The 18,249-nt window shown below is 38.9% G+C and overlaps 4 protein-coding genes across 5 annotated transcripts in view; 1 reads left to right on the top strand and 3 right to left on the bottom strand.

Moving 5' to 3' along the window:
* ttll2 (tubulin tyrosine ligase-like family, member 2) overlaps nt 1–1,413 on the bottom strand; it is a 5,651-nt gene extending 4,238 nt beyond the window's left edge. Inside the window, exon 1 of the mRNA XM_037685657.1 lies at nt 1,192–1,413. Within this exon, the coding sequence (XP_037541585.1) occupies nt 1,192–1,413 (222 nt within the window). The remainder of the gene's footprint in view (nt 1–1,191) is intronic.
* Nucleotides 1,414–4,582: 3,169 nt separating this feature from the next.
* Nucleotides 4,583–6,212, bottom strand: LOC119418375 (zinc metalloproteinase nas-14). Of its 2 annotated transcripts, none has more exons than XM_037685655.1 (9): nt 6,159–6,212; nt 6,052–6,090; nt 5,931–5,975; nt 5,651–5,697; nt 5,486–5,555; nt 5,286–5,400; nt 5,037–5,209; nt 4,879–4,960; nt 4,583–4,803 (listed from the first exon to the last, which is right to left on the bottom strand). In XM_037685655.1, exons 1-9 carry the CDS (start codon nt 6,205–6,207, stop codon nt 4,683–4,685), a joined length of 741 nt encoding a protein of 246 aa, XP_037541583.1. In that variant the 5' UTR covers nt 6,208–6,212; the 3' UTR covers nt 4,583–4,682. The 2 variants fall into 2 exon arrangements, with proteins under 2 accessions (XP_037541583.1, XP_037541584.1); XM_037685656.1 differs by having other exon boundaries at nt 5,931–5,951.
* Nucleotides 6,213–10,977: 4,765 nt separating this feature from the next.
* On the bottom strand, nt 10,978–14,719 carry LOC119418374 (zinc metalloproteinase nas-14-like). The gene is made up of 11 exons (XM_037685654.1): nt 14,642–14,719; nt 14,509–14,550; nt 14,369–14,428; nt 14,140–14,196; nt 14,030–14,076; nt 13,861–13,930; nt 13,673–13,787; nt 13,100–13,272; nt 11,645–11,726; nt 11,110–11,231; nt 10,978–11,035 (listed from the first exon to the last, which is right to left on the bottom strand). Exons 1-11 carry the CDS (start codon nt 14,688–14,690, stop codon nt 11,028–11,030), a joined length of 825 nt encoding a protein of 274 aa, XP_037541582.1. The 5' UTR covers nt 14,691–14,719; the 3' UTR covers nt 10,978–11,027.
* Nucleotides 14,720–16,426: 1,707 nt separating this feature from the next.
* The window catches only part of igf2r (insulin-like growth factor 2 receptor), a 66,421-nt gene continuing 64,598 nt past the window's right edge, over nt 16,427–18,249 (top strand). Inside the window, exon 1 of the mRNA XM_037685955.1 lies at nt 16,427–16,582. Coding sequence (XP_037541883.1) covers nt 16,446–16,582 — 137 coding nt within the window. The 5' untranslated portion in view covers nt 16,427–16,445. The remainder of the gene's footprint in view (nt 16,583–18,249) is intronic.

Raw genomic sequence — 18,249 nt, 5'->3', positions numbered from 1 at the left:
CTGCTAACAGAATCACTCTGCTAACAGGACCATGCTGCTAACAGGACCATGCTGCTAACAGGACCATGCTGCCAACAGGATCATGCTGCTAACAGAACCTCATTGCTAACAGGACTATGTTGTTGTCAGTAACAGTTTTTACAACAGATTTTTTTAAATAGCTTTTTCTGTTGTAAATTGTTGTCTGTCTAAAACAGGTCTCTCTTGAAAACGAGTCCTCGTGACTCAAGACTACCTGTATGAATAAAAGTTAAATAAAAAATATATTTATTGTTTATTGACAACAGAGCAGTCAACATATTGGAGCTTCTCCCTACATTTATTTTTTAAATAAAAACAGAACATTGTAAGTGTAACCTCCTGAGACCCTGGTCCTTATTCAGGTAATCTACCTTCCAGGATTTTTTGTTTTTACAACAAAAAATAACTTTTTGAAAACTATATTGTTTTTCATGTTTATGAGATTGTACTAACACCACATAGCCAGGGGACATTAAACATATACATCAAACAAAAGCTTGTTATTCAGGATAAATTTGTCAGGCAAAGGGGGGGGGGGCACCGGGGGGGCCACCGGGGGGCTGAGGTTTCATGGGTTCTGTTTGTACATGTTCAGTACGAAGCAACATAATCACATCCTCATTATTTCAGTTTGTCAAGTACACATGGATACACATTTATTTTTTAATGCTTTAATATGAAAACTTTTTATTAAGACACATTTTCTCACCTAAAAACCTGTTTTCATGAGAACGAGACGCAAATGAAGCAAAAATTTAGTTTTGCTTCAAACCCATGTTTGTTTGGGCAGGGCTCCGAGTTTTATTTGTAGCTAAATTGAACCGTAAATTAAATAGCTTGTGGATAATTTACTTTGGGAAAGTTTTCTGCTCCTCAGACAGAACATCTAAACTGACCTGAGGGTAAAAAGTAAAACATCCAAAACCATTTGTTCCCTTGTTTTCTCCGTCTACCATGACAGATACAACTGGAGACCTATTTTAGTTAAAATCTTTCATTTTCGATGAACAAAATAATTATTCAGACTCGAGACTCGTCAAAATGTCAGTTTTGCGAGCTACATGGAGACGGGGGTCGTTATTTCATGTTCAGGCACAGAAAAATAACCAGATATTTGGAAGCAAAGCGTCATTTTTTAAGATTTTATCACAACTTATGTCAGACTGTCACCTTGCGCGTGATGCCAGCAGTTTTGGGATGGTGGTTGAGGCGTTGCCATGGCAGCAGGTTGTGATAATCTGAAGTTGGGAACGTGGACCCCCGCCAGTAAAGGTTCCAGTCTTCGTCCTCCTGCCTCCTCCTGTCATATTCCTCCCATCCTCGCTCCAGGAGCACTTCTCTCACCAACTCTGGGCCTCGGTCGTGCAGTCGGAACACCAGGGAGGCAGCCATGCAGCTACAGTTCATATAATTATTATTTGATTTGAAGCGGAGCAGAAGGGTTTTCAAGTTCATCTTATTGATATTTGGGTACTTTTGCATCGCAGGTTTGGAAAGAAACCAACTCAGTGAAGAGAGATTTAGTTTATTAATTTACAGCTTTATTGTTCTGAAGAGAAATCCAAAACTGTTACACATTATTAGTGTTTAGCGTATATCTTATATCCTTATTTACCGTTTCTTTTTATACTTTGTATTTTTGCTATTTTTGGATGTAACTGGGACCCTGTAAACTTACATAATTTCGTTCCACCTCATGCACCACGTGACGGAAACGACAATAACGTTGACTTAAACTTGAGCAAAACTCAGCAAACTGAGTCACGTCCACAATGAATGAGTTAAAAATATCGTGTGGATAATATTGTAAAAACAAAAGCTCAGTGAAGTTTTAATAACTCTGGCTGAATAACTCATAAGGACTCAAATGTCCATCATAAATAAACATCTGTAGGTTCGCTCTCAGATTAGATCGTCCAAAGAGTCACAAGTGAATAAAAATAATAATAATAAAGTGTCAATAATTTATTATAATGGGAATTTTTTTTTTTCGTTCGTTTGATCCATAAAAATAATTACTTTATTTTGTGACGTACTAGAGCACATAATTAAAAATTAAATAATTACTTTTCTTTAAAATACTTTGTCCAGATAATGACACATTTAAATAACTCATAATAAATAGATCATATCGACAGCTGCCTTTCCTGTTAAACTTTAATCATAAAGTTGTGGTTTCTTTTATCTAACGTTGAAAACAATGTAAGATCACTCAGAGTACGTGATGTGGATGGCTTTCAGCTACTACCACTACTAATTTAACTCAACATTTGTAAAAGAGAGTGAACAAAAGTAATTTATGCGTTTGCTGAGGCTGATTAGATGTGGCAGCAAAGGTTAAATCTGTCCGATCGCTTTCCAAGAGTTTCTTTAAATCACTCCAGTGGTTCAAGAGATATTTTGCTAACAGACAAATGAACACACAGAGTGATAAATGCACGATCACTTTCCAATCATCACATCCTAACTGTTAATTGATTTACATACTGTTACATGTATCGATTTAATATATTTAAGTTCAGCTTTAATTAATAAATGACACATTTAGCTAATAATTTATTGCTGGCTGATTGTGATGCTACTGACCCTCAGTATGAAATAATTTGAACTTTAATTTATTGCTTTTAAAGCTAATGTTATTGCCTCCTGGGGTCACGGTGACATCATGTGGATAAAGGCAACCTGCGACCATCTATTTTTATTTTTATTTATTTTACAAGTTTGCAGAAGTGTGCACCTGCTGTTTTACCTGCATCACATCAAGTTGGGCTGCAGACAAAAGCTCTAAAATCATCAGCTCTCCCCTGTTCATAAACTTTAATAAAAAAACAGCAATTAAAAATTGATTAAATTAAATTAAATGAATAAGTTTGAACTCAAGTTTAAAGAATTTTTCATAAGTTTCCCTTAAATAGTTAAATTTTAAGCACAACTGAACGTTTTCCTTCTTTAAAACTTTTTTTTCCTGGATAGTATTTTATTAGTTTTATTTAAATTATTAGATAATAGAAAAGCTGGATACCATGTTAGGAAATAAAACTGAGCGCCACGATAATTACAATGAAAAGTAAAACTTCAGATGATTTACCTTCATCCCAAATGCGTCTAAGCTGTAATCTGGTCTCAGTATTTATAAGAACGAACGGTTTAATTCCCTGGCTGCTCCACGTGTGAACTGAAGCATTTAGTAAATCTGAGAAGCCCAAACTAACCTGACACTTCGTCGACCCATCAGAGCCAAAAAAAACAAAAAAAGGATCGGAGTGCAGCTGCAGACGGCCAACATGCTCGCTGACACTTAAAATTATTCATTAGCTGCGAACGTTTCCAGAGATTAAAACGAAGAGCTTCATTTCACTCTGATGCAAACACAAGTTTGGTTAAACACAAATCCAGCCCAGTTTTTATCCCACAATAAATAAAATGCAATTCAGTTTTAATTTAAAAACACATTGTTTAAAAATAAATTCATAAAGCTTAAAGTTTTAGAATAATTCCCGTAGGACAAGTGAAATAATTGGTTTACCCCAGTGTGAGCACACCCGTTTCTTCTGGCAGGTCCTGGTCCGTCCTTTGGGCTCACCTTGCAGACAGAACTGCCTCGGAGCTCCTCCTACAGATAAACCAGGCATCAGTTAACAATGTTGGAGTCAGACCCGAGTGTCCACGGCCCAGTTAACACAGAGGAGGCCTAAATGAGGCTTGAAACAGCTGCATGGACCATCGCTGGATAACATTTAGTCAATCTAGACTCACTGGACTTGATACCCACATGAGGCTCGGGTGACAAAAATGTAGATCATGAAATATTGAAGCGGACCAGTTTACTGTGCAGCCAGAGTAGAAAACAAATGGAAAAGTGATTCATTTGGTTTGTGTATGAACCAGAAAGAGTTGAGATTCCATTTTAAAAATTTAGAAATTGAATTTTGTTGCTAGTTGCAAGTTATGCAGCACAGCTGGTAGAGTTGTTGCCCCACAAAGAGAAGGTCGCCGGTTCAAATCCTGGCCTGGGGGCCTTTCTGGGTCGAGTTTGCATGCATGAGTTTTCTCCAAGTTTCCTCCCACAGACCAAAAACATGTTAAACTGGTAACCGTTTCTTGGTTGAGAGAATGGTCTCATTTGTCTCCCATGTGTACCCCGCCTACCGCACGGCAAGATCTGTGATTTGAAAAGCAGCAGGTAAAGAGAATGGATGGCTGCAAGCTCAAGTAAACCCTTTACCTGAAGAAAAACAGTCCAGTTTCTCCCATTATGAATGGCATCTTTTCAGTCTCACTTGCATTTCAAACTGGTGTACTTAGTTTTAGGCAAACGGTCACAAGATTTACAATTTAAAGTCTTCACTCTCTGTAGATGTTATTTATAAAAATCAGCTGCCCTGTGAAAACTGTTGTGGACCAAACTGGGATTTCAGTTTGAAAAGCTGCAGATTGAAAGTCTAGCGACGTCTGACCAGAGGAAAGTAGATTAATGCCTAAATTAACCAGTTACTCTCATTTCCAAGCATTGGGCTAGTTCAACACTTGTATAATGACCCAGTGAGAAAATGAACTCTAATGTGGTTTAACAGTTTTATTAAATCTCCAGTGTTATTGTAGCTTATCGTCATCTTTTCATCTACAACAGATTTGACAGTTATTTTTTTTAAACAGTCCTTTCAGCAGTGGTAGAGCGCATTCAGTTTCTGTGCATCCAGTTGGCTCAGTTGTTTCCGTTGACCGATACTTCCTCCTTCTTTGGTCACTATAGTTGGACTTCCGTCAACACTGAAGTAAGCCCTGCAACAAACGAGGTACATTAGAAAAAAAGTTTCACACAAATGGTTTAACCTGGTCAGAATGGTTGCAACTTACGATCCATAATGCATTATAGAACCGTAGTCATAAGGCAGGTTCAGAGTATTTCCTGGATTAATCTCAAAGTTTCCTTCCTTGCCTAAAAGAAAAACGAGTCATTTTAAGTCTCGACAGTATTTTGTACGCTAACTGACTGAACGGGGTGCACGTTTTACCCGGCATGATATTTGACCAGTTGATGGTGATGTGTTGATCTCGGTCTGGACGGGTGTGTTCGTGAAACAACCCCAGACCATGAATGAGCTCATGGCACAGGTTCCCCACAGAGCACGTTTTGTCAAAGTACACAGGCTGGGAACCTCCACGGCACCCGACAAACGATGAACAGCTGGAATTTAAAAATCCAGATTACCCATAGACAAAAAGCAGGTTTTTTTTGCATTTAGAAATATTTTAAGTCTCACCCTGCTCCGTTCTTAATTTCAATGTAGTTATATTCATTGGTGTGTGGCTGGAAGCGAATGCACGTGGACCTCATGATCATGTTGAAAGCTGCCAGGATATCTGCCGTTCGAGAAGCTGGTCGAGTTGGAAGAGGTTAGAAAGGAATTAAACAAGTTTTACCATATATAGAAAACGGTTAATAGCTCGAGCTGCAACTCACCAACATTTGGATTGATTTCATAAGGGACAATTGCATCACCCCACACCATGTTCACAGCATTCCTGTCTTCCTGCAGGTCAGATGTAACAATTACATTCAACTTTTGCAATCCTAGTCACATTAAAGGTTCATGCAAATAAAATTAAAGATTTCTCCGTTACTCACATCCACCAGCATGTCTCCTTCTTGAACTGGCATGTCACTTTGCACCTCTGCAACACGTAAAACACATTTCAGCAGCTAGCTCTGCTCGCACGTTGTAAAACACCAAAACCTCTGCACCAACAGCAAGTCAAGTCATAGAATTCACATTTTTACAAAACCCATTTAGCCCAGGAGCACAACAGTTAAATTTTATTTGGAGTGTTTTTAATTAGCACAAGAAGAAAAACTAAAGTTTCTCAGATGAATAAGCATTTAATTTTGGTTAAAAAGTAAAATTTACCTCCTAAAGTCTGATTACTGGCTGGTGCAGGAATGGTGGCATTTCCTAGAAACAAATAAAATAAAAATAAATTTTTTTTGACAAAAACAGCAAAGTTAAATAAATAAAATAAATAGTCAACCTGAAGAAGTAGATCCGTCCAGTGATTTGACAGGAACGCCTGCAGAATATTAAAGGGTATTAATCAGCAGCATTTAACAAAAGCAGTTGGAATATTTCAGAGTTTACCTGTGGACAAGCTGCAGGCCAGCAGCCACGTCACAAAAGGCAGCAACATTTTTGCTCAACGGAAAAGAGCTGCTGTTTGGGTTTATATCTGAAAAACAGCTGCCTTAAATGATCTGAACAGCTGAGATCACTTCAGCTGATTCTCATCCTGCAGCTAAAGTCTGGACATCAGGGGATGCTGTTATTTTTAATACAACAATGTCTGGTCCTTGAAGGCCACTATCCTGCATGTTTTTGATATTTCTCTGCTGTAACACACTTGATTTGAATCAATGTGTGATTAACAGACTTCCGTGGGACATAAAGAGGTCGTTCAACCACTGACTCAGGCGTGCTGGAGCGGGGAAACATGTAAAACATGCAGTTTGGCCCAGAGACCAGGACTAAACACTAAGCCTTCATGGACTGGAAGGATTCAGGATAGATCAATCTTTATGGGTTTGTATTTACCACTTTGTTTTTTATATAATCTAGTAGATCCTCGTTACAGTTTACGCCTAAAAACAGCCACAAAACAAAAACGCTCTTTACGCCAAAGAAAAGACTTAGTGATGCATATCAGTCCAACTTTATTTATAAAGAATCTTTCATCCACAAAATGTTTCACACCAGATGAAAAAAAAAAAAATCTTAAAAGAAAAGCAACAGGCAGACAATAAAACACATGCAAGAACATTTACAACTGCAGCCAGTTGTTAAAGGGTTAAATGATAATAACTAGCGTGATCTTTAAATGAAGAAACTTCTACACATTTCAGGCTTTTTGCTCTTGATTTTCTAATAAAGTTTAACGTGTCCCATGTAGAACAAACTGTCTGACTTCTTCAGGAAACTGACATTTTCCTCAGTTCCAGTGAAGATGAAACAAACCAAAGCATCTGCAGATGAACTCCAAGACCGAGGAGATGGAAGGAACAAACCTCTCCGTCCCTCGCCCATTGAAGGGGTTAATGTAGAGAAGATCAGGACCTTTAAACTACTGGGTCGACAGCTAGATGACAAACTGGACCAGTCTGGATATGGAGACACTCCACAGAAAGAGACGGAGTCTACTGATCGAGGAAGCTGGGCTCCATTAACATCTACAGTGATCTGTAGACGTTCCATCAGCCTGTGGTGGACACTTGCCTTTTTTGTGCCGTGATGAGGGACAAAGCGGGACCAAACAAACTGGTGAGGTCCTGTTCTGGGACTTGGACTCAGAGGCAGTATCTGAGAAGACACCCCTGAAGATGCTGATCATCCTCTGCAAAGCACCATCAGGCACAGCTTCCTGCGCTCAGCAGAAAGACCTGCCCATAAGGTTGGGCAGCTCCTCCCAGCTGGGACAAAGCAACCTGCCCATTAAGGCTAAAGTTTGAAGATACAAAAGTAATATTTTAAATTTAATGAGTTTATTATGATGCAAATAGATTTAGAATTTCCTTCTGGAATTTAAAGAATAAACCTTCAGACTGTTCTTCTGAACACTAGATGGCAGTACAGAGCACAAACAGGAATTCAAATTTAAAGTTTCTTCCAAGTTTTAAATGTTGGGGATAATTTTTCCAACATCTTTGTTACAATGTGCTAATGTGTACATAATTCTACGGATTTAAAATAAAGGATTGGGGATTCTGTAAGATTGTAAAGTAAAGAATGGGTTTGAAAATGCAGAATTTTGTCACAAATCTATCACTTCTGTTCTTAAAGCATATTTTTGTGGAGTACCAGTATTTTTATTTATTTATTTATTTTTGCTCTCTATCATTTTAATTAATCTTAATGATTTACATTTTTGGGGCAATCTTTTCAGCTTCCCTTCTTTCCAACTTCCTCACAAGACTTTAGTACAGACGAGTCATTTCTGGATGCAATAAAGTCTCCCCACAGAAATAAAGTTGCATTAGACTTTTAATGAAAAAAATAAAAATACAAAACATTTTAGAACGTTGTTCAAAGTTACTCGTTTATCATTTCAGTTTATATAGCGCCAAGTCACAAGAGAAGTTGTCTCAGAGCACTGAACAGAAACATTTATATACATTTAAAAAAGCTAATTAGTAAAGTTATTTATCTACGGAAGCAGCAGATTGTGTTGAATCTTCACTTCGTCGCAGTCTCCCATCCTGAGCAAGCACAAAAGGTGACAGTGGAAAGGAAAAACTCCCTTTTAACAGGAAGAAACCTCCAGCAGAACCACGGGCCGTCTGTTTCGACCGGCTGGGGTTTGAGAGGAACAGGAAGGAGAAACAAACAGAATGATCGGTCCAGGTGTTCTTAAAAACAACGATGGAAGAAAATCTTTAAATTTGGTTAAAACATTTTCTGCTAAGATGAAATTTACTCAGTGGCTGTGTAGTCATTTAATGTAAACTCAAAGGTTAATAAAAACAGACAAAACAAGATTGAGAACGTATTAATAAGTACTTGATCGCCATTGGTCAGAACCAGATCAAGAGTGTGATGATGAGAATGAGTAGATGAGTGGACATTTCGGGTAAAACCAGTTCTTTTGGCTTTTTCCTCTTCAGGGGTCTCCACAGAGAGTCATCCTCCTCCACCTCCATGTCCTCTCTGCATCCATATACAGCATCTTAACCTTCCTCTTTGTCTTTTTCTTGAGTCATTGTCCCTCACTCTCTCACCTAAAATGGAAATCTGAATTACCACTTTCACTAGTATTTATCTAGTAGTTAGTTATCACTAGTTATTTACTGGGTAAAACCAATTGATTACATTAAATTATTAGAGGCTATGCTTAAGCTATCACTTTCAACATCTACATGAATATTGAAATCCCCCATGACTATCAGTATTCAATGTCAGATTTTTTTTTTTAAATCTGAGAATTCAGACAAAAACTGAGAATAAGGACCTGGTAGACAATAAATAATAAAAGTGGCAATTCAGATTTACATTTTAGGTGAGAAACGACTCAAGAATTATAAATAATTGGTTTAGCATAAATCAATAATCCTGACTGAAAGATTGCAGCTACTCCTTCACCTCGACCTGTTCTAGGAGCATGAAAATTTAAATTAGGTGGAGTGGATTAATTTATACTAACAAAATCTTCGTTTCAACCAGGTTTCTGTCAGAATAAATTGGTATGATGATCATTATCAGATCATTAACAAGGATTTAGCAGAAAGCCGTGATACAGTAATCCACATTTAATGATTTTATTGTTTTGTTCTGGTAAAGCAATTGTATTTAATATAACAATATTTTTGTGGTTTATATCGTCATTACTGCTGACGTGAATAACAATTTTACTGTACTTAGTTTTTCTGCCCAGTGCAACTACTAACTGGCTCGTTCGCTAATCCTCACCTCCAAGGGGATACTGTGGACAGTATGTATAACAAGTATAACCCAGAGTAAATTGAACCGAACCCAATTTAGGCTGTGTGTAAAAGTGGTTCACCCAGACTAACGACCATCTGTGAGTCACACCCTTATTTTCCACCTCGCAGTTCATCCAACCTAGCAGCTAGGGTTGGGTTATTGTCCACAAGGAAACTCGCATTAAACAGCCGCTCACCTTCTTGCAGATTGCAATTGTTACTGATCTGGTTGATTTTTAGTGTCCAGGTTCCAGAACACTGATGTTTAAATGATTCGCAGCTGAGAAAACCATTAAAAACCTCCTTCATGAAATTAGGGTTGAACCAGGTATCCAGAATCCACGAACACGAGAGGATGGCAATAATGATCCTAACTTTATTTTTTATGCTTTGCCTTTAATTTAAATGATTTGCAGTGAACAGCAATATAGCAACAAAATTCAGCAATGATGATTATATATAATTAATGTAAAAATTAGAGTGAAGAGTCAATACATAACTTGAAAAAGAGTTCTGATCATTGTTCGGTGTACACAGCGTTGGTCGTCCAGTCCAAATGTTATACCTTGCTGTATGTGGGAGAAGATTCCCAGTCATCCAGGACATTATAAATATTAAAAAAAATAATCTTTGATCGCAAACCCAATTGTCTAGCTAACAGGGGAAGTCCTCTTGAAATGTTACAATTAAGCCCTTTTTTAAATACCAACTCAGAGTGATATGTAGAATCACAACTGTTGTTACCATTTTTCTGACCTCTTGCCATTTAATTGAGCTACAGCTACTTTAAGATTTTCAAAAATTTTCTAGGACAGGTGATGAAGAACGTCGTCATTTCTTTTGTTATCCCTCACCAAAAAGAGACCCCTGACCCAAAAATTGGTGACGATCCTCCCTCAGTTGTTTTGAAGACTTCATTATGAGCTCTATAGCATCCAATTTGGAAAAATTGACATTGGTCTTGATCCGGGCAAAAAAAAAAAAAAAAAAAAAAATTGCGACTACAATGATCTAGTTATATTGAATACATTGATTTAATAAGCATAAATTATACTTTTAGATTTGTTTCAGTGAAAGTTCAGGTGAATCTCACCTGCAGGCCATAAAAACTGACCATTCTACTAAAACCCACATTATTCAAGTCAGCAGTTTCAGATGGTCTTCATTGTCGCCCGCTCTGGACCCTGGAACGCAGTCAACTGGTTGCTGGAGTCCCTAGTGCCATTTTTCAGACTATGGAACTGCAATGACCAGGGTCTGCTTTTCAGCACGTGGGTCACTGAGCAAGGAAAATCATTTGGAAACGTGAATGGGCTGCAAACTTGGGGCTTGGCACTACACAAACTCTGGACCATCATCCAGCTGGTCTGGGGTCTCGGCTACTCAGGTCTGCTGGATAACCGCTAACGGGAGCTCGTCTCATAAATGAGCGATACGGAAGAAGTTTAGGTATAGTGGTGAAAATCCAACGTCCCAAGAATAAAACTTGATTAATTTAAATCTTTATTGGAAATCTGGTGCAGTTATCAAAGTCACTTCTTTATTTGCCTGTAAGAAGAAGAGATGTGTCAATACATTTGCAACAGTTTGCATAATAAAATAAACCGGAGAATGTTACCGACTGCAGTGATAAAGTGCGTTCAGTTTCTTGATGTCCAGCTTGCTCAGATGAGACCTTTGACCGATCCTCCTGCGAGAGTCTTTGGACACAATCGTTGGACTTCCATCTATGCTGAAATAAGACCTGAGAGACCGATGAAATACAATGAGGAACCTCAAAGACTCAGCAACTGAGGGTTGTTTGGTCACAGGTTGTCAAACTGTATGAAGTTCTGAATTTGTTCAAGTTTGGTCAGGGCTGCATGTTAAGTTGAAACCAGAGTCTAATTCAATTTAAACTCTTAACAAAAGTCGTTTTCCTGTCGTCTTGTCTAAAATATGACTAAGACTGTAAAGAGTGTCTTCCACTTCAAAGTGTAAGGAACAGCCGAGTCATGGCCTGAGGTTCTGTCTCGTCTTAAGTTTCTCTGTAGACGTCTGAAGGAGTTTGTCCTCACTGTAGATTAAGGCTTTAACTGCACTTTAGGTTGATAAAGTCTATCACCCTTGGGATTGTCACGTCTTGGATTAGAGAATCCAAGAGGAGTTACAACTTACGTTCCATAGTGCATGATTGATCCAAGGTCATAAGGCAGGTCCAGGAGGTCTCCTCGTTTAATTTCAAAGTTCTTTTTCTGGTCTGAAAAATGGAAAATAAAAAATTGGTCAACTGCCACAGTTTGACAGGGCTTTCTGGAGGTGAACATACATCTTTAGGCATAAACTTAAAAAAAAAAAAAAAAAACCCCGACTCCTTTTATTGAAGCTGATCCCGTTTGAGATCTACACAGCAAATTCCATCTCATCTCATCTTCAGCGTCCTCATGCAGAGCCTCCTTCATGAACCATCCTCTTCTCATGTCCAAACCATCTCAGCCTCATCTAACCCATCTCCACCTTTAAGCAGTCACTGATGCATTTTTTTTAAATATTGTTCATTTTGGTCCCTCTGAATGAGAAATCCTAATTTAGTCATGTCTGCAACCTCCAGAACCACCTCCCATCTGTTGGTGCCACGGTTCAACACACATCATAAGCCTCAGTCTTGAAAACTTTCCCTCTTGCAGCCATCTTGTCACAAATCAAAACACTCTTCTCCATCCCGTCTGATGTTACCTCGCATGTTCTGCGTAGTTGACCACCCCAGGATTTATTCACCTTCATTGCATTCAATTTAAAATTATTAAACTCAGGCAAATCCCAGTGAGATCGGATCCCTTTTGCAACAGAGGCCTGGGCATGAAGACAGCCCAACATGCAGATTTTGAACTGTGGGAGGAAACCAGAGTATCTTGGGAAAAACCCACAGAGGCCCCAGGTCCAACCCAGGGATTGAACCCAGGACCTCCTTGCTGTGAGGCTACAGTGCCAACTATCAAACTTTCATGCTGCCAGCATCTTCATCGTTCCAACCTTCCTCATCCACAGCATGTCCCCACCTCACTAAACCTCCACCTGCTCCCTACTGTTCAGTTCAAAATGTTCATTTGCAAACAGACCATCATTGGTCCTGAGATCTGACCTGCCAGCCCGTTTTAGTTTAAGATGGTCTCAAACTAGCAGTCTAGTTGCCACCCTACAGTTGGTTGAACGACGAAGACTGAGGCAGGGCTGAGACGGTGTGGACATGTGAAGGGACTGTTCGTAGTTGACAAAGGATGAATATGCCAGGGAGGAGGGACGAGAAGACCAGAGAAGGTTTGTGGATGCATTGAACAACAGCAGATGGAAAGACAGGAGGATGCTGAGATCGAGGACGATCCACTGGCAACACTGAACAGAGCAGCCAAAGGTTTCTTCATTCATTATAATTTACAGCATTTATAGGATGGAATGCCAAATTTTAAATTTGTTCAACCCTTTGTATATTTGACCAAGTCAAGCTGCAGGAGTTCAAGGGGATTCCCAGTCCCCTAATAAACCTTACAGGTTAATCCCATTGAGCCTCAGGGACTCATTTACAAGAGAGGATTGAGCCAATTGAATAAACATCCTGTAAACAGATGTGTTTACCTGGGGCTATGTGGGTCCACTTCACTGATATGTAGAGGTCTCGGTCCTGGCGGTTGTGTTCATGGTGCAAACCCAGAGCATGAACGAGCTCGTGGCATATGTTCCCCACAGAACACGCGTCTGCAAAGTAAACTGACTGAGAGCCTCCCAGGCAGCCGATGTACGACGCACAGCTGGAATCAAAACCAGTGAGTCATCTCTGCAGGATGTGATTTGAACAGTTTAAGGGTGGAATTATTTTACGGTCAAGACTATTGGCCACATAAAATTAAAGTTTGTGTTGTTTCTACAGTCTACACAACCAAAATTCAGGGTCAAATATGATCACAGTCAACTGCAGCTAGTCTTTGCCAGCATCAGAAAGATGCGACATTAAAATTGACTTATACTGAAAATAAAGAGTCCAAGAAACTGGGAGGGTGGACTAATGAAACCACAGCTGCAGATGTTTGTGTAGCAATAAACTTTAGAACGTCACGGCTACTGTAGACTATATGTTCACTGCGTTTAGGTTTCTCATTTTAAAAGCAAATAAAAAGTTTAAACAAAAACCAGAATCATTTCAAGCCTCACCCTTTGCTCGTCCTGATATAAAGGTAGTTTGCTTCATCTGTACGATCCTTGAAGCGTACACAGGTGGAGGAGGTTATCATTTTAAAAGCTTTCTCGATATCTGCCGTTCGATGAGCTGTATAACAGGAGATTAAAAACAATTAAAGCTTGTTGGTGAAAATCAGTTGTGACAAACAGTTCATCCATACCCATTTCTGGAGAGATAATGTAAGGGACAACAGCATTTTTCCACACCCTGCTCACTGCATTCCTGTCTTCCTGTACATCCACAAACATTTAGAGTAGTTTCTTTGTAAAAAAAAGTTACTTAATATCGTATGCAAAAGTGCTAATTAAAAAAAAAAAAATTGGTCTTACCGTTAATATGATGTCTCCCTCATCAAGTGGTAAATCCAATTGAAGCTCTACAAGACAAACATTAAACTTCTCAAACTGCATTTATACAAATATAATGTTGCAGATTTTACCTTCCAGCGTCTCGCTGCTCACGTTCGAAACTTCAGATTCTGAAGTCAATGCTCCAACTAAAGTAAATGGAATATATATATATATAAATAAATAAAAAAAATTCTAGAAAAGAGACCTCCAATTTTCTAATGCAAAATTGAAACAAGACTGTTTTAGTTAAGTGTTTGAAAAATAAAAATGGCATCAACTAAGAAAATAATGTGACTTTTTTGCAACATGTGACCCGACCTTCTGAAGTCTGATTGGCAGCTGGGAACAGGTCAACTATAGAAAGTGTAGATGCATTTCCTACAAAAAGAACAGTTCAAGTTAAACTAATGCAGTTATTAAGAAGTGAAGATGTGCACATGAAGGCAGCGAGGGTCAACCTGATGCAGAGGCAGCTCCATTAGTTGAGCTTACAGGAACACCTACAAAGGAACAAAAACATATACATTATAACTAATCAATGTATATGATCAGGCAGGACTGAGTGGAGCACGAGGTGAACTGCATGTTTACCTGTTGACGAGCTGCAGAAACCCAGCAGCCACATAAAACAAAGCAACATTCTGTTAAAAACCAAGCGGACGGGCAAACTGCACCTCGGCTGCTGGCGCTCAGGTTTAAATAAGAAAAATCAGCTGCCGCCGCTCATCTGAACAGCTGACATCACTTCCACTGATCCTCATCCAGCTGCAGTCTGAGCAGGAGGAGGTGCTGCGTCCTCTCCCATGTGCAGTTATGGGTTTTGTGCAATCATCAGGATAAACACATTTATCACCCACTGCCAGCGTTATAAAGGATAATGTTTTTGTGCATGCGTTTGTTTCTTTGTTTGTACTACAAATATGAAAAAAAAAACATTGAACAGAAATTAAATAAACTTTTAGAAAACAATTAATGGATGTGTACTTACAACTTTTGGAGTTTGAAAATAAAATGAATAAATAAATTAACAATGTGGATGCTATAGCTAATCAACAACTACATGTGGCAGTAGCTGAGAGTCGTCCCCAGCACGCACTCTGAGTGCTGCCATGTTGGTTCTCATGACATTATTTATTAAAGTTTGACCAAAATGGCTATAACTTCTATTCATAAAATGTTTGGAGTTTAAAAATCTGTTATGAAAGGCAGAGAGAAACAAATGTTCTTTCATGGACGCCTTAAATTTAATCTGGATTTTTAAAAAATGTTATTCTGTTAACACAGATTTTATTCTACAATTAACTGTTCGTTTTCACATTTTTCTAGTCAAGTCAGTGAAGCATTGATTTACCATTAATTTATTGTTTCACTGCATAGAAGAGCCTTACAAGAGCAATTTTTTTCACCAAATTACATTGTCAACAAAAATAAATTACACAGTGGACATGACCTATGTCTGGAAAGGCCAAAGTAATTAGTAAATTAAGCTATAAATATATTAAAAAAAAAAAAAAAGCTTATTTGTTTGATGAATTTTGTGCTGCTTCAGAATGCACTCTAGATGGAAGCAAAGAGCAAGAAACCATTCATGTTGATGTTTCCTTACTACATTTAAATTTAAATGTCATGGATAATTTCTCCAAAACTGCTCTTAGACTGTACAGATATGTGCTCAATACTCAGAAAAATAGAACAATGTGGAATAAAGGATTAGAAGCAATAAGGCTGGAATGTTTATTTAATAAATTGTTGATTTAATCGATTCAGTCATGCTGCATTAAAGTGTTATGATAAATAAGAAAATGGATAACTCTTCCACAAATAAACAAAAGAAAATGTATGTATGTATGTATGTATGGATGCTAGGCAGATGTTATAAGGGAGGTTGGATGGATGTTTACATTGATGGATAGAGGATGGATGGATGCCAGGCATATGGGAGGTTGGATGGATGCTAACATTTATGGATGGATGGTACAGTCACATATTTTAACAGCTGCTAGTCAAAACATCCATCTATCTATCCATCCATCCATCTCACTAGAACCTGAGACACTTGAACTCCTCCACTAGAGGCAGCACCTGATACCAACCCGGAGAGGGAAAAAAAAAATGTAACCCAGAAAAAAGAAATACTTAAGTGGTGAAATTATTTATTGTTATAATGATAAAATCTAAAAATGCGAGAATTTATTTCGCATGAGTTTAAAGTGCGACAGGTGGTTATTTTTCCCACACGCCGTGAAGGCATCGTCAGTCAGCGCCCTCAGAGTCACGTGACGTCATGTCATGTGACGCTATCACTTCCTACTGGTTCGGTTCAGAGCTGAGTCTCTGCTGTATCATGTCGTCCTGCTAATTGGGCTCCACGGGCAGAATCCAGCGCGGTAGAAACATGTTCTTCCAGGATAAACCGACCCGCCGCGGGTCTCTGGGGCCGGCTTTGTGGATCGGAGTCTGCCTGGGCTGTGTGTTGGTTCGGTCCGGAGCGGAGGGGGACAGCAGCAGTCCGTGGTACCAGGACCTCTGCAGGTAACGAACACATCTGCCGACAGAAAACCCCGCAGTGAAAACACTCCGAGCCGGCTCAGTTCTTGTAAACAGGTCGCTCAGCTTCAGAAACAGATCCGGCAGTCGATGCTAAAAATGCTAATTTCATGCCTCGCGCCGCTTCGGTCGCACGACATTTAGGTGTTTACCTCGCGCTGAAACCAGCTCGCAGACACTGTCTGCTCTTTGTTTCGGTACAGTTCAACTTTTAGTGTCGAGCTGCGGTCCAACAGAACCGTCAAACGGAGTCGGGCCGAGCCAGACAACGTCAACCAACCGCAGTTCCTTTAAGTTTCTGTCAGCTGACATGAAGGCGGAAGATGAGCGCCGAAAGGTCAAAGGTCACCTTCCTGCAGCGACAAACGGCATCAGGATCAACAGACAAACAAGTAAACAGCACCGTGCACAAGTCAGGGTCCATCGTTTATTTATTTATTTATTTTACTACTTCGCTGCTTTCTCAGTTCAGCACCTCATCTTTGTTAAAGGGACATTTTTGTTCGCCTGTTGATTCAAATCAACTTTTATTTTAAACAAAAGTGAAATAAAAAAAAAGCAGAAATAATGAAAACACGACATAAAAACATGAAGGCGCTGACGTAAGACACATCCAAAATAACACCCAACCAGAGATGTGGCATTTTCTGTGAAACTACGTCTTGACCGCAGAGAGCTGAAGGACTGCTGAAAGTTGCTGAAGAAGCTGAAACTGAGTAGTGAAAGCTAAAATAATAATTTAAAAAAAGAATAGCTAAAGATGCAGAACACTCCCTAAAAGAAGCAGAGCAGTAGCTAAAACTAAAAGTTGCTGAAGAAGCTGAAACTGAGTTGTTAAAGCATAATCTGAAAACTCTGAAAGAAGCAGAGCAGCAACTAAAATAGCAGTACACTAGCTAAAAGTTGCTAAAGAAGCTGAAACTGAGTTGTTACAGCTAAAATAATCAGAAAACTAGCTAAAGATCCAGAACACTCCCTGAAAGAAGCAGAGCAATAGCTAAAAATAGCAGTACACTAGCTAAAAGCAGCGATGCACTAGCCAAAAGTTGCTGAAGAAGCTGAAACTGAGTTGTTAAAGCATAAAGAATCTGAAAACTAGCTAAAGATCCAGAACACTCCCTGAAAGAAGCAGAGCAGCAACTAAAAATAGCACTACACTAGCTAAAAGTTGCTAAAGAAGCTGAAACTGAGCTGTTACAGCTAAAATAATCAGAAAACTAGCTAAAGATCCAGAACACTCCCTGAAAGAAGCAGACCAGTAGCTAAAAATAGCAGTACACTAGCTAAAAGCAGCGATGCACTAGCCAAAAGTTGCTGAAGAAGCTGAAACTGAGTTGTTAAAGCATAAAGAATCTGAAAACTAGCTAAAGATCTAGAACACTCCCTGAAAGAAGCAGAGCAGCAGCTAAAAATAGCACTACACTAGCTAAAAGCAGTGATACTCTAGCTAAAATTAGCAATACATTAGCTTAAAGCAGCAATCTACTAGCCAAAATTAGCAGTATACTAGCTAAAAGCAACGATACATTAGCTAAAATGAGCAGTACATTAGCTAAAAGCAGCAATCTACTAGCCAAAATTAGCAGTACATTAGCTAAAAGCAGTGATACATTAGCTAAAATTAGCAGTGCATTAGCTAAAAGCAGCAATCT

The sequence above is a fragment of the Nematolebias whitei genome, chromosome 12 (genome assembly GCF_014905685.2).
Source record: "Nematolebias whitei isolate Nwh7 chromosome 12, NemWhi1, whole genome shotgun sequence".
Classification (NCBI taxonomy): domain Eukaryota; kingdom Metazoa; phylum Chordata; class Actinopteri; order Cyprinodontiformes; family Rivulidae; genus Nematolebias; species Nematolebias whitei.
This window is presented reverse-complemented; position numbering and strand designations above follow the sequence as displayed.

What these genes read in the sequence shown, in the direction of transcription:
- LOC119418375 (XM_037685655.1), bottom strand. Translation starts at nt 6,207, where the DNA reads ATGTTGCTGCCTTTTGTGACGTGGCTGCTGGCCTGCAGCTTGTCCACA. An exon ending in GGCCTGCAGCTTGTCCACAG is followed by an intron (nt 6,091 to 6,158) that starts GTAAACTCTGAA and finishes AATATTCTGCAG; the next exon opens with GCGTTCCTGTCAAATCACTG. An exon ending in CTGGTCAAATATCATGCCGG is followed by an intron (nt 4,961 to 5,036) that starts GTAAAACGTGCA and finishes TTTTTCTTTTAG; the next exon opens with GCAAGGAAGGAAACTTTGAG.
- LOC119418374 (XM_037685654.1), bottom strand. Translation starts at nt 14,690, where the DNA reads ATGTTGCTTTGTTTTATGTGGCTGCTGGGTTTCTGCAGCTCGTCAACA. An exon ending in CATTATCTCTCCAGAAATGG is followed by an intron (nt 13,788 to 13,860) that starts GTATGGATGAAC and finishes CCTGTTATACAG; the next exon opens with CTCATCGAACGGCAGATATC. An exon ending in GTGGACCCACATAGCCCCAG is followed by an intron (nt 11,727 to 13,099) that starts GTAAACACATCT and finishes TCCATTTTTCAG; the next exon opens with ACCAGAAAAAGAACTTTGAA.